Source organism: Diplotaxodon limnothrissa, linkage group LG4, assembly GCF_057381915.1.
Source record: "Diplotaxodon limnothrissa isolate DT_005_m linkage group LG4, D_limnothrissa_male_GT1.1, whole genome shotgun sequence".
NCBI classification, from domain to species: Eukaryota; Metazoa; Chordata; class Actinopteri; order Cichliformes; family Cichlidae; genus Diplotaxodon; species Diplotaxodon limnothrissa.
This window is the reverse complement of record NC_140599.1, coordinates 27,416,670-27,435,824: the sequence shown is the minus strand read 5'-3', so window position 1 is coordinate 27,435,824 and position 19,155 is coordinate 27,416,670. Positions and strand designations below refer to the sequence as shown.

The 19,155-nt window shown below is 39.2% G+C and overlaps 1 protein-coding gene across 1 annotated transcript in view; it reads right to left on the bottom strand.

Annotated features, from left to right (window-relative positions):
* Window positions 1-17,677: 17,677 nt before the first annotated feature.
* znf385c (zinc finger protein 385C) overlaps window positions 17,678-19,155 on the bottom strand; it is a 99,790-nt gene continuing 98,312 nt past the window's right edge. Inside the window, exon 9 of the mRNA XM_085351785.1 lies at window positions 17,678-17,908. Within this exon, the coding sequence (XP_085207911.1) occupies window positions 17,678-17,908 (231 nt within the window). The remainder of the gene's footprint in view (window positions 17,909-19,155) is intronic.

Below are 19,155 nucleotides of genomic sequence, written 5' to 3'. Positions count from 1 at the left end.
TTCTTTTTACAGCGAAAAAACCCCTTCCAAGCAAGCACCGAGTGCGCAATGACGTAATGGGAAACTCACAGAGAAACTCGCGGATTCTTCAACTGACCGTGGCACACCTGCACCAGGGTAAACCTCCGCCTACCGCAGTTCTGCTTTACAGGTGAAAATAGAGCAACGGGACCGCTGAGTCTTTGACTTTATTTATTTTCTGCTGTGTTTTACTTGCATCTATTTGAAAGAGTGAGTGTAAACACAAAAAATATTTTATTTTATGTGCTGGAATGTGCAGAAAATAGGTTTAAATGTTAAACTAATTTATTCAAGTCAGAGAATGTTGCATATAATTAAAATTTTGCTTGATGCATAAAGTTAAAAGATTAAAACTGATAAAACAAGTTTTTATCAAAAGGTACCTCTCCATTTGATTACATTTTGTATGATGGATTATGCAGAAAAAGTAGAATTGGGCTGAAAGATCTATGCTTTATCACCTCTTCAGGTTGTAAATCGTGTTTTTAAAAAGTAACTAAGTAATTAATTACTTTTGAAAATAAGTAATCAGTAAAGTAACGGGATTACTTTTTTTGGGGAAGTAATCAGTAATTAGTTACTGATTACTTTTTTCAAGTAACTTGACCAACACTGCTTAAGACCGCCACGACTTGCATGAATGAGAACCTACATAGACCAACGTACCATTGAAATCAGCGACTGTGCAGTCCTTGATTGACACTTAAACCCCCACGGATCGCCATTTGGCGTTTTCTACCTTTAAAACCCGGAGAGCAGCCAAATGGCTTTTAGCTAGGCTTTAGCTTCAGCCAAGTGGAAGCTAAATTGGCTAGTCATTCATATGTATATTGGGTCGTTATCTGGGAATTCTGGAGGGAGGGGAGTGGGGGTGTGTGATTGAGGGCGTGGGGGAGCTGCTAAAAGCTGTGCACTTCCTTTTGTGTTTCATCTTGATGCATTCTCAATCATCCAGGGAAATAAATCTCCAAAAGTCACCAACTTGGAGTGTTTCAGTTTGCCATCTTAGGGAGAAATCAACACACATGGGTGTATGTCCTTTGTTGCTCAGATTTATTGATAAAAACAGTACAAAAAACCAACCATTTGTACACATATTTACAAATAATAATAAAAAGTGAGTGAGTACAAACAATTCAACATTTTCAGCAATCACTCACAATCCTGGCACTGCCATGGTATCTGTAGTCTGCATTTACCACATGTGTATCTTTTGCAGTGAACACATCGCACAGTGGATGTGATGGACCAGATGGTTCGGGAGTACACTGTCCGCAAAGGAACACGGTGCTGGCCAGTCGCCGTGTTTTATAACATGATTGACATGGCAGCACTGAATGCACATGTGCTGTATCAAGCATGCACCGGGACGAAGGAAAGACGGGTGGACTTCCTGGTGGCGCTTGCAACAGAGTTGGCTCGCTCTCATGTAGCTGCGAAGAAGGCAAGAAAAGAACAGTTGCTTCGGACACAACCCTCCACACCTAGCCCTGGAAAAAGAGCCACGTGTCAGGTCAAACACAACTGCAAGAACAATCATGCCACTGTGCGATGTGTTCACTGCAAAAGATACACATGTGGTAAATGCAGACTACAGATACCATGGCAGTGCCAGGATTGTGAGTGATTGCTGAAAATGTTGAATTGTTTGTACTCACTCACTTTTTATTATTATTTGTAAATATGTGTACAAATGGTTGGTTTTTTGTACTGTTTTTATCAATAAATCTGAGCAACAAAGGACATACACCCATGTGTGTTGATTTCTCCCTAAGATGGCAAACTGAAACACTCCAAGTTGGTGACTTTTGGAGATTTATTTCCCTGGATGATTGAGAATGCATCAAGATGAAACACAAAAGGAAGTGCACAGCTTTTAGCAGCTCCCCCACGCCCTCAATCACACACCCCCACTCCCCTCCCTCCAGAATTCCCAGATAACGACCCAATATACATATGAATGACTAGCCAATTTAGCTTCCACTTGGCTGAAGCTAAAGCTTAGCTAAAAGCCATTTGGCTGCTCTCCGGGTTTTATAGGTAGAAAGGTAGAAGCCTGGGGATGCTAGTGTTGAAACATACACACTGAAATAGGAGAATTTGGTGCCCTCCAGTGGTCACTGTAAGGAACTGTAGAATAAGATAGAATAATCCTTTAATTGAAATTTGGTTGTAACAGCAGCCAGAAAAACACATATACAAACAAACAGTACACAGAACAGAAACATACACTTTTTTTAACATCACACTAGGATCTACACTCAAAAAAATAACTCTTTAAATGAACATAAAAAAATCATGGAAAGAATTTCCACGTGATTAAATTGCTTTATTTTAGCATTATGCAATTCTGTTACTCCAACTTAATGCACTCAAGTTGGACCAACTTAATTAAAGATTGATGAATCAACGTATTTACTGCATTTTGATCCAATATATTTTAATAGTGTTGATCCAACTTAAAGAGTTTTGTTCCAACTCAATTCAGTAGGTTTTCTCCAACTAATTTACTAAATTTGGTCCCAGCTTAAGTTAATTGAGTTGAACCAACTCATACAAATTAAGTTATTCCAACACAAGTCTTTAATGCTAATAGAAAGCAATTTAATCACGTGGAAATTCTTTCCATGATTATTTTAAGTTAATTTAAAGAGTAATTTTTTGGAGCATTTAACAAAGTCTAGAGTCTGGTTAACATACATTTCACTATTACATCTAAAAGGTAAATAAAAATTTGTCGTACACATCTTTTTGTTTTCTCCAATTTATTGAATTTATAGCAAATTTCACATAATGTATAAAGAATACATGAAATGCAAGTACAAGTTACATAACAGAAAAAAAGTAGTGGACAAAGTGGAAAGTTAACCTGTTAAAACAATTTTTTAACAACAATGAATGGCTGAAGCAGGTGATTTTCCGATGACCAATACAACTACTTTGAAGGTCAACAGATGCACTTTCAAAAAAGAAAATATCTGCAATTATTTTAGGTTCATGGTCCAGATACATGGTGTAGCTGTTGTAATGGGAACATTTCTCAACGAGAAAATAGTGTTTTGAGAACCTGTACTTTGTGTGCTGTTGGATAGTTCGTGTGCATCTAATTCCATAAGAATCTTCTGCAGGACCTCAAAGGTGTACCTGAGTTCCAGAGGGTAGCTCAGGTTCAGTGAATAGACCAGACCAAGCAACATTGTCACTGCAAAAACTACATTGCCCAACTCACCCATCACTTCCACCCCCTCTAGAACAATCACAACATCCTGAGGGTCATCGCCAGGCTCCGCACCCTCTGACCGAATGACACAGATTCCAAAGACTGTCTCTGCTATGGCAGTGGCGATGCTTTTTATCAACTTCCTGTGACAATAAAACAAACAAAAAAGAGATAATGATTTCTCACTAATGTCCATTGCAAACAGTTTTAAAAGTAAATATCTGTTTTACATTAATGTAAAATACCTAAAAGCTTTATTCATTCAAGCCTTATAATAATGTAAATGTAATCAAAATTGACTGCCCGATATTTTTCCTGACTCATGAGAAGTTCATTCAATACCTCAACAATGTCCTGTCTTTCAAAATCTTGTGATAGGGGTTAGGGCTGCTCAATTAATCGAATTTTAATCACGATTACGATCTGGGCTTTCAACGATCATTAAAAATGACTGAGCCGATTATTAGCCCCTCCCTCATTTATCCGCGACACCTTAAAGGCCGGTCCGTGAAAATATTGTCGGGCATAAACCGGTCCGTGGCGCAAAAAAGGTTGGAGACCGCTGATTAAGAGGACCCGAGGGAAGCTCGGAAAGCTAAGCAGAAGTTATTTGGAGAGGAGAGTGACTGCCGTTGGTTGAAAAGAGAGTTAAAAAAAAAAAAACTTCAGTGGTGTTGCACACCATTTTATATTATTTTTTTAAAGTCATTGTTAACCCTTTAAAGCCGGTCAGAGCAGCACGCTCCGTTTTGCGTAACTATTTTTAAATCCCTGTAGAACCCGAACCGTGTAAGCTAGCGCAATAATTTGTTTTGCATATGAAACCGGAGGAGTTGTACTTACATCTTATGCCATCAGCTTGTCCTCGGTCACGGTTTCGTTCCACATATAGCTTTGCAAAAATTGCATAAAAAGCGCTTGCAGGAACAAAAACATAATATTCCAGAAACAGGCTTTGCCGTTCCTATCAGCTGTTCGTAACACTTCCCACAGTGAAATGATGCACATGCTGTTTTCTTTGCAAATTTGCATCATAGGATTGTTTTTTGTTTTTCCTGCAGTATATAAAAATTGCTGTATCTCCAAAATAAAACTATGAAGACACTTAAAATAAATTTCCTGTGGTGGGAAACTATTTTTTGCAACTTTATTGTATTTAAAGTTTTGAGGGATAAACCTCTTAAATTTCTCCAAGTAGAAATATATGTAAACAAAACAAAAGCGATTTTCAATTTTTTTTAGTTTATTGCACTTTTTTGCAATTTATGTAATTACTATGGACTTAATGCATACATATTATTAAAATATGGGCTATAACAGTTGTATTGATGTATAGCAACTTGAAATGCTCCCACAAATGGCACTACAGCATGTAAAAAAAAATAATATAAGCTCTGGTGGACTTGGTTCTATAGTAGGTCTTAAAGGGTTAAATAAATATCGTCAAATAATCGTGATCTCAATTTCAGTGAAAATAATTGTGATTATCATTTTTGCCATAATCGAGCAGCCCTAATAGGGGTGACTGTGGCACAGGAGGTAGAGCAAGTTGTCTACTGGTTTAATCCCTGGCTTCTCTAATCTGATACTAAAACTATCAATGGGTAACATACTGAACCCCAAGTTGCTCCTGATACATCCATTGAAGTGTAAATGTTACATAAAAATCTTTTATGAATGTGTGTATGAATGAGGTTATTATAATGATATTATAATAATGATAGTATAAAACACTCAAAAATGGTGTGTGTAGTATCCAGTGAGAAACTTAAAGCTCTTACTTTTCCTATTTTAAAAGGTATTTTTTACAGCCACCGGTAATTTATAGGAAAACCCCATCCCCTGAAACTTTTTGTATGTAGTTCAAGCTTATCTTTGATCATCTCCTTAGTTAAGGATACAGGCAAGTTAACATACCAGGTAATTCTTCACCAGCTTCTCAGGATCTTCATTCAGGTACACGCAAAGACCTTTGGCGATGTATTCTCTTCTGATTTCAACAGCATCAGTCTTCATACACAGAGGGGGAAAAAAAACAAATATATACGGAAATCCATCTCAACGACCTAGCAGTGGGATTAAAGAACTTTTAGTTGAATTACCAGGAATTTATGAGAAATACAGAGGCTATTGTTTTACGGTCTTAATCTTTTCAAATAGTATTTATGCATTTTAGACAAGTCTGTCATTTTAATATTGTTTTGTAATTTGTGTATTAATTTAATCATGCCATACCCCCAATTCAAGAAAGTTTAGATGATGTGTACATAAAATCAGAATGCAATGGTTTCTTGGTCTCAAAACTATATGTCACTTACAAATGAATATATTACATTTTTAACATGGGAATGTGATAATTTTTAAGAAAAATATTAGCTCACCATGAATTTGATGAACTGGGCCCTGTTTCAGGAAGCCGGTTTAGTGGAAAAACTGAGTAAGTATACCCTGAGTTAACGAAAACTCTGGGTTTTCGGTTTCACAAAGCGAGTTCAGCTGCAGCCTGAGTGAGTCACTATGACGACACACTCCGTGAAGCTATCCTGCCCCCTAGCAGGTTTACTACAACTAACCCTGACTGTCTCCGCCCCTTTGTCGGAAACCTGACAGTAGGAAGTGTCGGACATGGCGTGCCACTTCCTTGAAGAGCCAGTAGATCGTGAAGCCCAAATTCTCCGCAGAGCTCTCCGCCGGGAGAGAGTGATCAGAGCGCGTTTGGACATTTTATCATTTCCTGATGATTTTCTGTGCGAACGTTACCGTTTCTCAGCACAATCTATAATTTATTTGGATAACATCCTCAGGCCATATATTACGCATGTGACACATCGCGGACATGCTCTCAGTTCATTGCATATTATTTGTATTGCACTTCGGTTTCTTGCAAACGGGAGCTTTCTGTATAATATTGGTGACGCTGAGCACGTTTCCAAGGCTACCGTCTGTCGGGCAGTCAGGAATGTTACAGTTGCACTGAAACGTCTCCTGTACTCGTCTGTGGTGTTCCCCGGTCACAGACCCACAAGATTTATCAAAGAGGGATGCCACAAAATTGCAGGTATCAGGATGACCAAAACTTAATTTATGATGTGGTGATACTTGGACTACTACTTAAATTGCACATTTATTTTCACGGTTCCCAGGCGTGATTGGCTGTACAGATGGCACTCACATTCCAATCATTGCTCCTTCAGTAAATGAAGGAGACTATGTGAACAGGAAGTCTTTCCACAGCATTAATGTACAGGTACATAGTTCCCTGTAGCATGTCAAACTAACAAATTATTTCATTATAGTAATGGATGCTAATTTGTGTTCTCTGCACTGTGAAGATCATATGTGATGCTGCCAACATTATCACAAATGTGGAAGCCAAGTGGCCAGGCTCTGTCCATGACTCACAAATATTCCGTGAATGTACACTGAGCACAAAATTTGGACATGGTGAGTTGAGAATACTTTAAAATATATAAAGACCAATTGCTTCAGGGACATTTGAACTGAAGTGTATCCTTCTGTCTTAGGAGAGTTCACTGGCTACTTGCTTGGTGATAGGGGGTATCCATGTTTACCCTATTTGCTTACCCCTTACCCTGACCCTGAACCGGGCCCACAGCAGCGATATAATCTGGCTAATTGCAGGACAAGAGCCAGAATTGAAATGACTATCGGAATGCTTAAGGCCCGGTTCCAGTGCCTGCAAAGACTCAGGGTCACCCCAGAAAGGGCATGTGACATTATTGTGGCATGTGTGATTCTTCACAACATTGCCACAATTAGAGGAGAACACTGTCCTTCTGAACCAAACATCAGCAGTGATCCAAACCATGAACATCCTGACCCTCCCACGGACATACAAGATGGAAGAGCAGTCAGAGACACCATATGTCACAATCATTTCTTTTGACCCATCACCTCAACATGTTGAAAGAAGAATAAACAGATTTTTTGTTCAACTGGCTTTATTGGTCGCCTGTATTTCCTGTACACAAAGTATTAAAAGATGTAAACCTCATAAAGTGTCTCTGTTGCTTCCTCCTCTGTAACAGCTGTCAATGTTTCTTCATTATTTTCCTGTAGTAAAGAAATAGACAACATTGCTGTTCTACTGTAAACTCATATAATCTGTGGAGTATTACTCACAACTGCATGTTGGTCTGGCTCAACAGGAGGCTGCACCAGATGCAGTACACCATCACCATCAACTGATAGAATATGAGGTTTATACAGGTCACTTATAACTTACAAGGGACCAAATGGCAATTAACAAACATACCAAGCACCTTACACTTCATTGTCATTATGCTCTCAAAGACAACCAAGGCTGAGGGAAGGCAAAATCAGTCGGAAAATAACTTCACTACAAAATAATTCATTATGGTAAAGAGTTTATCAAATGAATGTGTCGCACTGCAAAGGTGACTGTGAAGAAAGGATGTATGCACATCATGTATTATTTTGAATTTACCCCTTATGTAGGCACTTGTGTCTTGCGGGGTTATTGCCTCAGAGGATGTCCCCGCAGAGATGCCTTCGGCCACAGGGCGCTCCCTGTGTTGTGGCTGAGGGCCAACTGCTCAGCCTCTGTGAGTGGTGGTGGTGGAGGACCCCCACCTGTTTTTCGGGCCTCCGCTTTTTTTCTGTTGGCTATAACGGGCCACATTTGAGCATACAGAGTAAGCAAATATGTACTTGTAATGTGCTCAGATAATTTCAATAAGTGCTTACAGAAAGAAAATTAATGTAGCCTCTAACTGCAATTGATTTACATCGGACAAACAGACCAAGCACTATGGCTCATAATACAATTACACCTTACCTGTTTGGACTATATTTTTACATTTCATTTTTACTTGCTGCCAGGCACGTTTGGGGCCTGTTGGGTTGCACCTGCGCTCACATCACATCACAAAATAAAATGTATAAAATAACAAATAAAATAACATATGATAAAATAACGTGTTAAATGGGTGGAAATCCCTCGATCAATGTTTAAATTAACACTCACGCATTGACTCTGTCGGCTATGTTTTGCCATGCATGCTTTTGCAGCTGTGGCTGTGTTACTTTTTTCCGCGGAATTTGCATGTTATCGGCATATGCTGCCATCAGAATTTCGGCCTCAAGCGCTGTGAAATACATTGACCGCGCCTTCTTTCCCTCCGTCTCCATGGTGACTCGCTTAATCTGTGCTCCGCTTATCAGGGCTTTATGTATCCTCGTCCGCGCGCTTCACTTGGGGTTAAAGCAACTCCGCGTTGACTGAACTAATTGTTATCAGCCTTTCTGAAACGGAATATTCCGAGTTGGACAGTTCGGGGTTACTCAACCGTGAGTGTCGTTTTTCACTCTGAGTTTTCCAAACCGGCTTCCTGAAACAGGGCCCTGGCCTGCCAGCTCTCCAGACCTTTCACCACCTGATAAGATTAAACATTTATTATCTTTACAGGAGGGAACTGCAAGTCTCCAACTTTATTAAGTAGAAAAATATTTAATTTCAAAAAAATTAAAAAACAGGAAAACATATCTGTTCATGTTTTGTCTTTCCTCCTCAGTGTACTAAAAACACATAAATTGTTAAATAAACCACTGTCCATCAGTTGCAACTTACAAACTTACAAATTTCAACAACCCACACGTAAAATGTAAATTTATCACAACAGTCTCTGTGGTAGAGCCAAACTAGCTGTGCAGAGGTTAAGTTATAAACAATATCTATATTTGGAGTAGCTAAGTCTTTCATATTAGGCTATCATGCTAGCATGACATTGTGCTATATTCTTGCACTAACGTGTTAGCTAGCTAGAATGGCATAAACAAACAGTTTTTTTTTTTAAAAACAAAAAAACAAATGTGAATAAATAGAACTGAAAAGAATCGACAAACTAATGATACCTTTGTGCAAAAAGTATTTTCATCAAGATGGATGAAGATAGATTCACTCTTACCTTTCCAAGATGACCGTGAAGAAAACCATGTGCTTTCCTGCCTCTTGTTGTTTAGAATCTCACGTGATCTTGTGATATCGCGAGTCTTTAAGGCAGCTAACCACTCTTGTTAGATTTTATCATGTCATATCAACAAGAATAAATTTAAGAGGCGCTAAGTTGGTAAATTTCTTGTAGATCTTATATGATTTTATTACGTTCACCTTAGAAACATAAATTCATTGTGTTCAAATTACATGTTAGAGTCTTGTAAATGCAATAACCACCAAATTTCACTTTTTTGAGTGTATATACATCTGGACATACTGGAATCCACATCATAGAGTCAAGTTTGTCCAGCACAATAAAAACAAAAAGCAGCAATTGATTTTCTGCAGTTATGTTCTGAACTATGTGAATAGATTGAGACAGGATTTGCACTTTAGCCTATAACCAAAAACTACGTAGCAAACACTTTTGTTTACTGAAGACAGACATTGTTTTTTAAAGGCAGTTTTTGTCTATGTGAGGCACAAAGTTTTCTGCCGATGTAAATCAATAAATTCCACTCTGTGTTTCATGGGAGGGTTTCCGGTTAAGTCCATGAGTTTTGAACTTGTAATTTTGCCTCAGTACACAACATAAGCGGGTGTTAAATCAAACAACCAATGTGATTGATGTACAGATTTTTAGAAGTTGGAGACATTTTTAATTGGCCACACTTGTTAGGTATTTTAGTACCATGGGAGCATTTACTGGATATTGTTTTATAGTGACATTATGCAGGAAAACTCTGTCATTCAATAAGGCCCCTTTGTTTTAGTTATTTTTCTCTTTGACCCAAGAATTGATGTGTGAGAATCACAGGCTGGTACAAGGTTGAAATACCACAGAGATCACTCCCTCAGCTACATTAGTTTCTTAATCTTTTAGACGCCTGTTGAAGGCCAAATGGTTTGTTTCAGATTTCACTAATGTAAGAACTCTTCGTTTTGTGCCTTGAAAATATGTCGCTGAGATAATCACAATTGTAGCTGAACTAATAAACTACACAAAGGATGCTTCTTCACCCAAGGGCAGGAAGACGCTGCCTTATCTTGGTCTGTACTGGTTTAAACTGATAATCTGCTGTCTCATGAATTTTACCCTCTATATAAACTGTTGTACTTGTGAATAAAGTTGAGTCACTTTGGGAAGACAATCTAAAGCAGTCTCTGTTTTCTTGTTCTCCCAAGCTGCTCCCGAGCTGCTCGTACTAACACGCTGAATGGCATGCTTGAATATTACTTGAGAATATATTTGACTGTGTTACAGACTAAGGGACATTCTCTGCTGATAGGTGAAGGTACATTCTCTGCTGATAGACGTCCACGCCTCGGAGGAAGCCGATCCACGGAGTAGGCCCTGGAAACAGTTTCCTTCAACACTAACATAATTTTAGATATAAGAATTGTTTTTAATACTTGGATGAAAATCTTTGGCAGTCAGTGACTACCTAAAGTCTTAAACCCATGTAGATAAACGCTGTGTTTTCTCCTTTGAGAGGCTCTGCCAGGCCTTTACTGCAGCCACCTTTAGTTGTGCTTGTTTATGGGTCTTTTTGTATTCAGTTTTCTATCTATTAACCAAAAATCAAGCTCTGTTGGGACTGACTGACTGAGCTACTAAAAAGTATTCCATTTCTTCACCTTGAGAAACTCTTGGGCTGCATTTGCATTTCACTTTGGGTCACTATCCATTTGCTTCATGAAACACTGATCAGTTTTAAGCATTTGGCCAAATCTGGATAAAGAGTATAGGTGTGTAGACTTCAGGATTCATCCTGTGCCATTTATTAGCGATAACATCATTAGTGAAGTGGTTCTATTGGCAGCCATATATAACGTTGCCAGCATACATTGCCTCAAGTTGAATGATAATGGCGTATGCCTTGGATCATCAGCTGTTTCTCTCCCTCTTCATATTTTTCTCTTTCCATTGTAATACAAATTCTTATTGTTTTCTTATTGTCCAAAGATTTTTTTTCCCAGAACTCTACAAAGTCTTTTAGATGCTTTCCGGAAAAGTCAAATTTGGTCCTCTTGCCTGTGGAAATAATTCTGTCACAATGCACTTTAGTGTCCTCCTGTGGTCTCTCTGGTCTGTTTGTGTATCTGACCCGGGCAGTGCATTCACCTCTCTGATAGCTTTTTTTTCTCCAGCCTAATTGCACTGATTTCTCTTTGGGCATCATTTTTAAAATTACAATGAAAATGATAAAATAAAAATTCAACACTGTGACTCAACTGAAAACATTATGTCTCTTTCATTTGTCATGAAGGTCAGGAAACTGCTTGTAGGTCAATTGTCCAATTAAGTCTGACCCCCATCCAGGAATAATATTTTAATTTACTAGTGTCCATGCTGGGCAGCATGGACAATAATGACTACTGGTTCATTGCCCTAACATTTCACCAAAACCAACATACAGTGGATTTTGATCTGCAATTTTACAGCTAAAACAAGTTAAAGATAAAAAGTGTTACTGGAACATGAATTAATTTTGTTCCATTCATCTGTTGTTTAGAAGTTTTAGCAGAAACAATGTCAGTTAGACAGGGTCTGGAAATTTCAGCAAAGGAAATGATCTGCCGGCTCCAAACAGGCATGTTGACTGGAAAGGTTAATGCAAGATAATGAGAAAACCTCAAGTGGAACATTTAAGAAATTATATTACACTCACCTTAGTTTCCCCCTGAGGGTGTTATCATGTACCATCTCATTTCAATCATGTTCTTTTTAATGGCCTAGAATTGATCCAGTGGTTCAGTGATACATTTGGGCGATGACAGTACACAATGGTGTTAATTTTCATGCCCCTGAGCTCAAAAAGCGAGGAAGAGATTTCTGTAAAATGCCAATATGTTTTCTTGTCAAAGGCTCTCTGTGTAATAGCTCAGTGGCTGTATTGACCCGCATAAAAGACAGAAAAAGGGAGAGAAAAAAAGACTTTAACAACACAAATTCTAAAACATTCACTGTGGAAGGATTGATTTGTCACTTGCTTGGATGATTTATGAATGTTCTTCCTCCTTTTGACAACACTAACCTCAAAAGGGAAGATTTTTACTTGCTAGTCACAGTCACAGGGCAACAAGGCAATGCAATACCATCGACTCTTTTACTGATGCATGACAGTGTGATTCATGATTGCGGTTGAGCATCCAGCTCTCACGGGGACCCATAAAATAGATAACATTTTAAATTCCGTTGTCTTTTCAAAGGAAAAACAAAAAAAAAACTTCCACTATGGAAGCTGCCGCACTGATGCTCTTTTCATTTTCACCATCACGAAACACCAGGGTAACAAAACAATTCCACACAGCAGTAAACACGAGCAGTTTATGTATCAGTGCCACCTTTATTCTCTGAGCTACTGACCTTCTTCTAGCTGTAAATATCAGCTGCTTTTAAGCCATCAGTCGTGTCGCATGCTAGTTGTTGTGCTGACTGCCCACGAGCTTGTGAGACAGAGCATTTGTCCTGAAAGCACAGGGTAAGTTCATCTTAATAAGTCAGGCTGAAGGCGTTTTGAACCTCGCAAAGACAAGATCTAGGTTGTTTTTCGTATTTTGTCCTAAACCACGATGTGTTTATGTGCATTCAGTGAGTCTGTTGGAAGTGTTTGACACATCTGGCGAACACTTGGGAACAAGCGGACAAAACGCCTCGCCAGTCAATAGAAAGACCATTTATCATCAATAAAGTAAAGTGGAAGCTGAAGAACAAATTGATTGCTTCTATTTTACAGCACAACAGCATCCCAGTGTTTTGAATATAATCAGGATTATCTGTTGTTTATTAATATTATTTATTATTATTTATTAATATGCTGTTTTTCTGTGTTACATTCTGACTAGTGACGATTGTGAAATTTCTCATCTTAAATGTGTGTGAAGTCACATTTCCTGTCTTTAAAACTATATTATATTGTTGTAGCAGTAATACAATCTAAAAAAGTTATTTGCTGTGAAGGATGTAAATTTTAAAAAAAAAAATCCAAAATAAAACAAGAAAACCAGGTTAAACTATGTGAAATTTTATATTTATCTTCATTTTTATTTAAAATAATATCGATACGTGTATAATTGTTCATGGAAAGAATATTAAGGCCAATCTTACAGAAAATGTTCATCTTATAAATTATTAAAAATCAAACAAAACTACATAAACACACACATGCACGCACACACACAGAAGCAGTGTAGCTTGACTCTTGACTGAAGGAGCAGTGTTTGACCGCAGCAGGAGACAAGAGTGTCACTCTCTCCTTGGAGAGCAGTCAGATAAGATAATGGATCAATATGGCAGACACACCAGTGTCACAGCTTAGCAAGGTCATCGCATCCTTCTGCCATATCACTGAGCTCTAGTAAGTGCCAGGCTCCAATGGTTTTTCTTTGATTGGCACGGCAGGAGGTGGCCAGCTTAATGTTGTGCTTATCTGCTGTTTCCACAAAGGAAGGGCTGACATGTTGGCTTGAGGCGTAAAGGGAAACATCAATATACAATTCAAGGGCTTCTCATCAAATAAAACATTAAAGAAACTGGGAAATTAATACAGACCAAACTGAGCTAAATGCACGATTATCGACTCTCACGCGAGGAGTCCAGACCAGATGCTCCTTTGCTTGGTTTCGGTATTTCAAAGCTGGCTTCAATAAGAACAGCACAGACAGGCAACAGTGTCTCATTTTGGCAAATACATATTAAATGTGGAAGAGCAGTGATCTGCTGTTCCACAATCCAGGAGGACTCATTGTTTGGCATTAAATCTTTCGCAACTGCTGGAGGTAATACAATGTATTATTTTGGCCATCTGTGGAGACTCATCTGAAGATAAAGAAGATTAGTTTGTCTCTAAACCATATCAGCCACTCAGGTATATTACTCTATCGCTCCTCTGTGTGCCACAAATGCAGCAGTGCCCAGACACAGTAGCTGTAAACTGTTTCCATTTGCTTTCCCACCTATACTTCGTGTCACCGGTCTAGCTGTAAGAAGTTGTTCCTGAAATGGATAGAAGCTGGTAGCTGAGGGATACCACATGAGCAGATGCTGTGAGGGTGTTGCACACTTTCTGAAAAGCCAGAAAACCTGCACCTTTTATTTCAGTTGGCAGAGTGTTTAAAAGGAGTGGTGTTTTGTTAACATCTGAAGCGTCTTTCAACTGTATGGAATGTAACTGTAAGTGAAATATTGATCTTCAGAATTCTAAGCATTTGTGTTGTCACCGTTTAATCATTAGCAACCATCTTCCTGAGTTTTCTGCCATTTTTTTCTTCGCCCACCCACACACATATTGTTTTTGCTCAAATATCAGTCTGATTTAAAGTTCTGCCTTCTGGGATGCGTCTGTTTTTCATTTTTATCCAAGACACACACACACACACACACACACACACACAGATATTATTCCATAAACACTAAAAAACATACACACAAAGTTCTAAAATCTTTATTTTCCAAAATCCACCCCTTTCTCTCTAATGTACAGCACTGTAAGATTTTTTTATTTTGTTTTTTGTCAATCCATCCATTTGTACAGTGTTTCCTGCTCTCTAGAGCTTTGGAGGGATACCCTGAATGGATGGTCATGTTAGCAGTTGCTCAACCTGTCACCCCTGAGAAGGCCTGGCTAATGTGACATTAGGATCTGAAAAGGCCTTAAAATTACATTATTAATTAAGTCATTGTCAACAAGGAGAAAAAAAACACACTGAAAAAATTTGTTTAAATATTCTCTTGTACTTTAAAAAAAAAACATTTCGGCAAAAACCATGTAAACAAAAAACAAAATATAAAGCAAAGCATTTGTTCTTTCCCTGTATGAGCCTACGGTAACATAATCTACTCTCTTATATGATAGCAATTCTTTATGATACAGATAACGATAGCAACTCTGGTAAAATCTCTATAGTTACTCTAGGATTTCTACATATAATTTGCCTTCTCTAGATTCTTTATATTAAGAAAATGTTTCACTTCTTTAGGTCAGAGTTCCCACTGAGCGAGAGAAACAAACAAACATACAGTGAAGATTAAAGGCTGGCTGGTTCACTGAGTAGTGCGACTGGGGAGAATCATATTAGTATGGCGAGGGAGACCCGGTGGCTTTGCCTGTCCAAAAAAAAGGCTTGGGGGATCCTTCAACACAAACGTACATTGGATCACAAGCTCTAGTAGTACATGGCAGTTATAGGGTTTTCACGACAGATGGCACTGCTGTGTCACACACAACTACACGTGTAGCACAATGGGAAATGCATAGGATTTGCTCCATTACTGTAATTTAAGAGAACATGATTTGGTATGAGCACCGAGGGAAGGATGACTTGTGTGTGCGCTCCGAGTCCTCGTGAGATCTTGTCAAGAGTCCATTTTGGCGTAAGGAAGGGTGAATGTCAACAGATATTCAGGGTGGGAGGGGGAGACGGCACACTAGCATAAACAGCAATATGACATTTGATGTTGCACTTGTGACACTTATCCAAAACACTTCACTATGACGGCAATGTTTTGCTCAGTGGAAGTCATACAAAGGGTCTTCTGCTCCACTAAAGAGTGAAACAGCAATGTCATATGGCGCTGAAGCACCCTCTCTGCAGCGCAAGAGCAGCTATAAATGGAACGGCTCAGCCCACAGTCACAACATGTGGAGACTGACCATGAGCATCAAGCATCAAGGGCAGCACCGGGACAACCCAATATTTCAAATGACTCTTCGCTGACATATCAGAGTTGGCCCTTGGCTGTGTTGGAATACATAATACATTGTTACAGGTGTTTACAGTAGAGAATAGATAAAGCCATTGATACACTGGAAACACATCATAAACATAAACATATTGAATGTATTGCTTTAAATGTGAGACTTATCATAGTCCTTAATAAACCATAATGTGATCGCTCTCACCTGATTGTTTTTTTTTCCCAAAAAAATTATCACTGAAATTGACATGGGATCATAGAACATACACAAAAAAAGCTTAATATAAACACAATTTCCATTGCTTTTTAGGTAAATTAGTTTTAAGGTGCTTTTAATGTGGTTGCCATGGCACTGTGCTTTGTTCCCGCCCACGTGTGTGTGCAGACACTGCAAGAAGATGTCAATCAAATACTGGTTGAGCAGCCTCCCCACCTACTGTCATCCAAACTTTTTATCAAGCTCTGAAATCCCATCAAGTCTTCAAGTTATCCATTGTGTTTTCATTATGTGTGCGATGTTGTGCTTGTGACCGGGGGAGGGAGGAGGGGGAGGGGGGTTGCTTTCCCTGCTGCTCATCATCTCATGCTGAGATAACGCCAGAGAAAATCAAGGGCAACAGCGAGGTGACGAAAGCGGGGTGGAGGAAAAGAAGAACAGCAGTCATGAGGGGAAAGAAACTATGGCGTTTTGCAATATAAGACATCCATAGCAGCAGAAATGTTGTCATGCCGCCAGCTTGGCAAGAACATAATGTACAAGTTGCATTGCGTGAATGATGCACTGGGGCAAAAATCATTCTGAAGACAGATTTGCAAATTGAAAGAAAGTCAAGTTGACAGGTTGACCTTTTCTGGACTGTAATGACTGCTTAATCCTGGGGATACGGGAACGGAAAGAAATCTGGAGGGCTATGACTGTGGCTGTGACTCAGAAAGAAAAAGAGAGACGTGTTTTATTCGTAAGAGTCAAGGGCTGGGAAAACAGTATTTGGTTGAGGGCTGGAGGTGCAAAATGTTGTTAATGAGGTTTTAACACATGAGTATACTGTATGTAGTTATTGATTCACACTCTATCCACAAATAGCAGTCACTTTTATCCTTCATAAAAGCTCAAAGTTAAGTGGAGGTAATTCTCCAGACAGTTGCTTTAACAATTGCCGTATCCCAACTGCAACGTAACCTCAGCATTTGACCTCAGTTGATCCTTTAAGCGACTTCGCTGAAGACGCTGATCATTCAGAGTGGCACGTGCAACCATCTGGATTGGGATCAGCTGCTTTAATGACCTATGATGACCTTTCATCAAACCTCCAAACCAATACGTTAAAAATCTTTTATAAGAGCATCAAGTAAAGGGACCTTATTTTGTGGCAACCACACTAAACATACATCTAGACTTGTCTATATTTGTTCTCTAATAAATTACACAATAATATTCATAATTCAAACCACGTTGACCCATGAAATGGCTATAAAAGCGGCCTCAGTTCACCAGTCACTGTCTGGAGGCCTGTCCTGCTCCTTGGGTAATTTTAAGAGGAGCAGAAAGAAGGCATGATGGGGGATCTTGGCCTTTTTTAAGAACAGCTCTTAGGCATAATGGCCTTTCGAGAGTTTGAAGTTGTGCACGCTTTCCATTTTAAGTCAGGCAGGCTGCATAGTTTGCGTGTGGCCTTTGTTGTATGGGTCACACTTAAGGAGGGCCTTGGATTTGGTAAAGGGACAGGGGTGGAGCTCAAATGGGAAGTGGGTCAAGTCTTTAGTAGGGGGAGAAAATGATAGGTGTGTGTGTGGCGCGCAGGGGCCCCGGAGCAGGCCTGAACAGTGCAGGGCCCAGGAATGGGGTCTGGATGAAGGTGGTTGTACCCACTGGGTGGCGCAACGCCAGTGGGTTAGTTGCCACTGTGCACAGAGTTGGCGGAGTGAGGGGGCTGGGCAGGAAGCCAGTTGTCAAACTCTTGGTCAGCTGCTTCTGCAAGGCCAGTTTGGTCTGGAGAAAACAGGAAGGGGAATGGCAAGAAGTGAGAGAAGAACACAGTGAGGACAGAACACGTTTACTGGACAAACATGTCTCCCAAAGCCATGGCCCTTTTTCCACACAGAGCTGCAGCAGAGTAGTACATGTTCTTACTAACAGACCTGGATTCCTGATGGCTTGAATCATTAGGCACCTCTAGTTAAAATCCATTTTTGTAATAACACTGCAAAAACAGCCAACATTAAAAATGTTTTCAAAGTTTAAGCACTGTTCATGTTATTAAGCTAAAAATTAATAGACTGTGCAATCTGCATGTGCAGCGGTGCAGTAACCTTTATACGTCATTACTTAGTAACAACCTTTGGCACTTATCATAACTTCCTCGGTCCTTGCAATATGCAACGCATGTTTAGGAACCCACTGATTTTCTATGATATTCAAGTCAGGGAATGGTAATTCCCATTTCAGAAGCTTTAAGTTGAATTTCTTTAGGTAGTCACAGTAGATTTTGAAGTACATTTTGGATTATTGTCCTAATGAAAAGGCCAGCGTCTTTCAGTTTTGCTCTCTTGGCAGACTGTATTAGATTTGTAGCCAGAATCTTCTGACATTTTATGGAATATTTTCTTCTGTTTATCCATGGCTTGTGCCACTGGCTGTCACAAAACCTCAAAGCAGAATATTTCCATCCTTGTTCTTAAGCCTTGGCATTGCTTTTAGTATTTCATCAAATGCTGCTCCTTTATTTACCCTTCCAAAGACATCCTTGGGTAATTGCGGCATAAGGGCCCCTCTTTTCCCTTATCTGTCTACAGCACATCCAAAAAACAACCTCTGGCTTATCCAGATGTTGCTTTTCATACTTTAAATAATGAACTTTGTGATATGGGTGTAGGTGAGGTTTTGTTTTTTTGACTCCTATATGTAGGTCCTTTTATTCATGACTGCTGCACACTGCAGTGTGCACTGCCATTTATGTGTCAGCTAAATCTTCCTGCAGCTCCTTTACAGCCATTTGCAGGGTTTTGCTATGCCTAAGATTTATCTGAATGTTTTCTTCTTCCCGTCAGATCCAAAGTTCTCCTCAACTGTCATTTTTAAAATTTACATTTCAGACAAGAAAACTTGCAAGCTGGAAGTGCTCTGACATCGCTTTACAGTCCCTGTATTTGCTTCATTTTAGCTTCACTTTTTTTTTTTTTTTTTTTTTTTTACTTCATAGCAGTCCCCAGGTTGTGAATTTTGATGAATCACAGAGT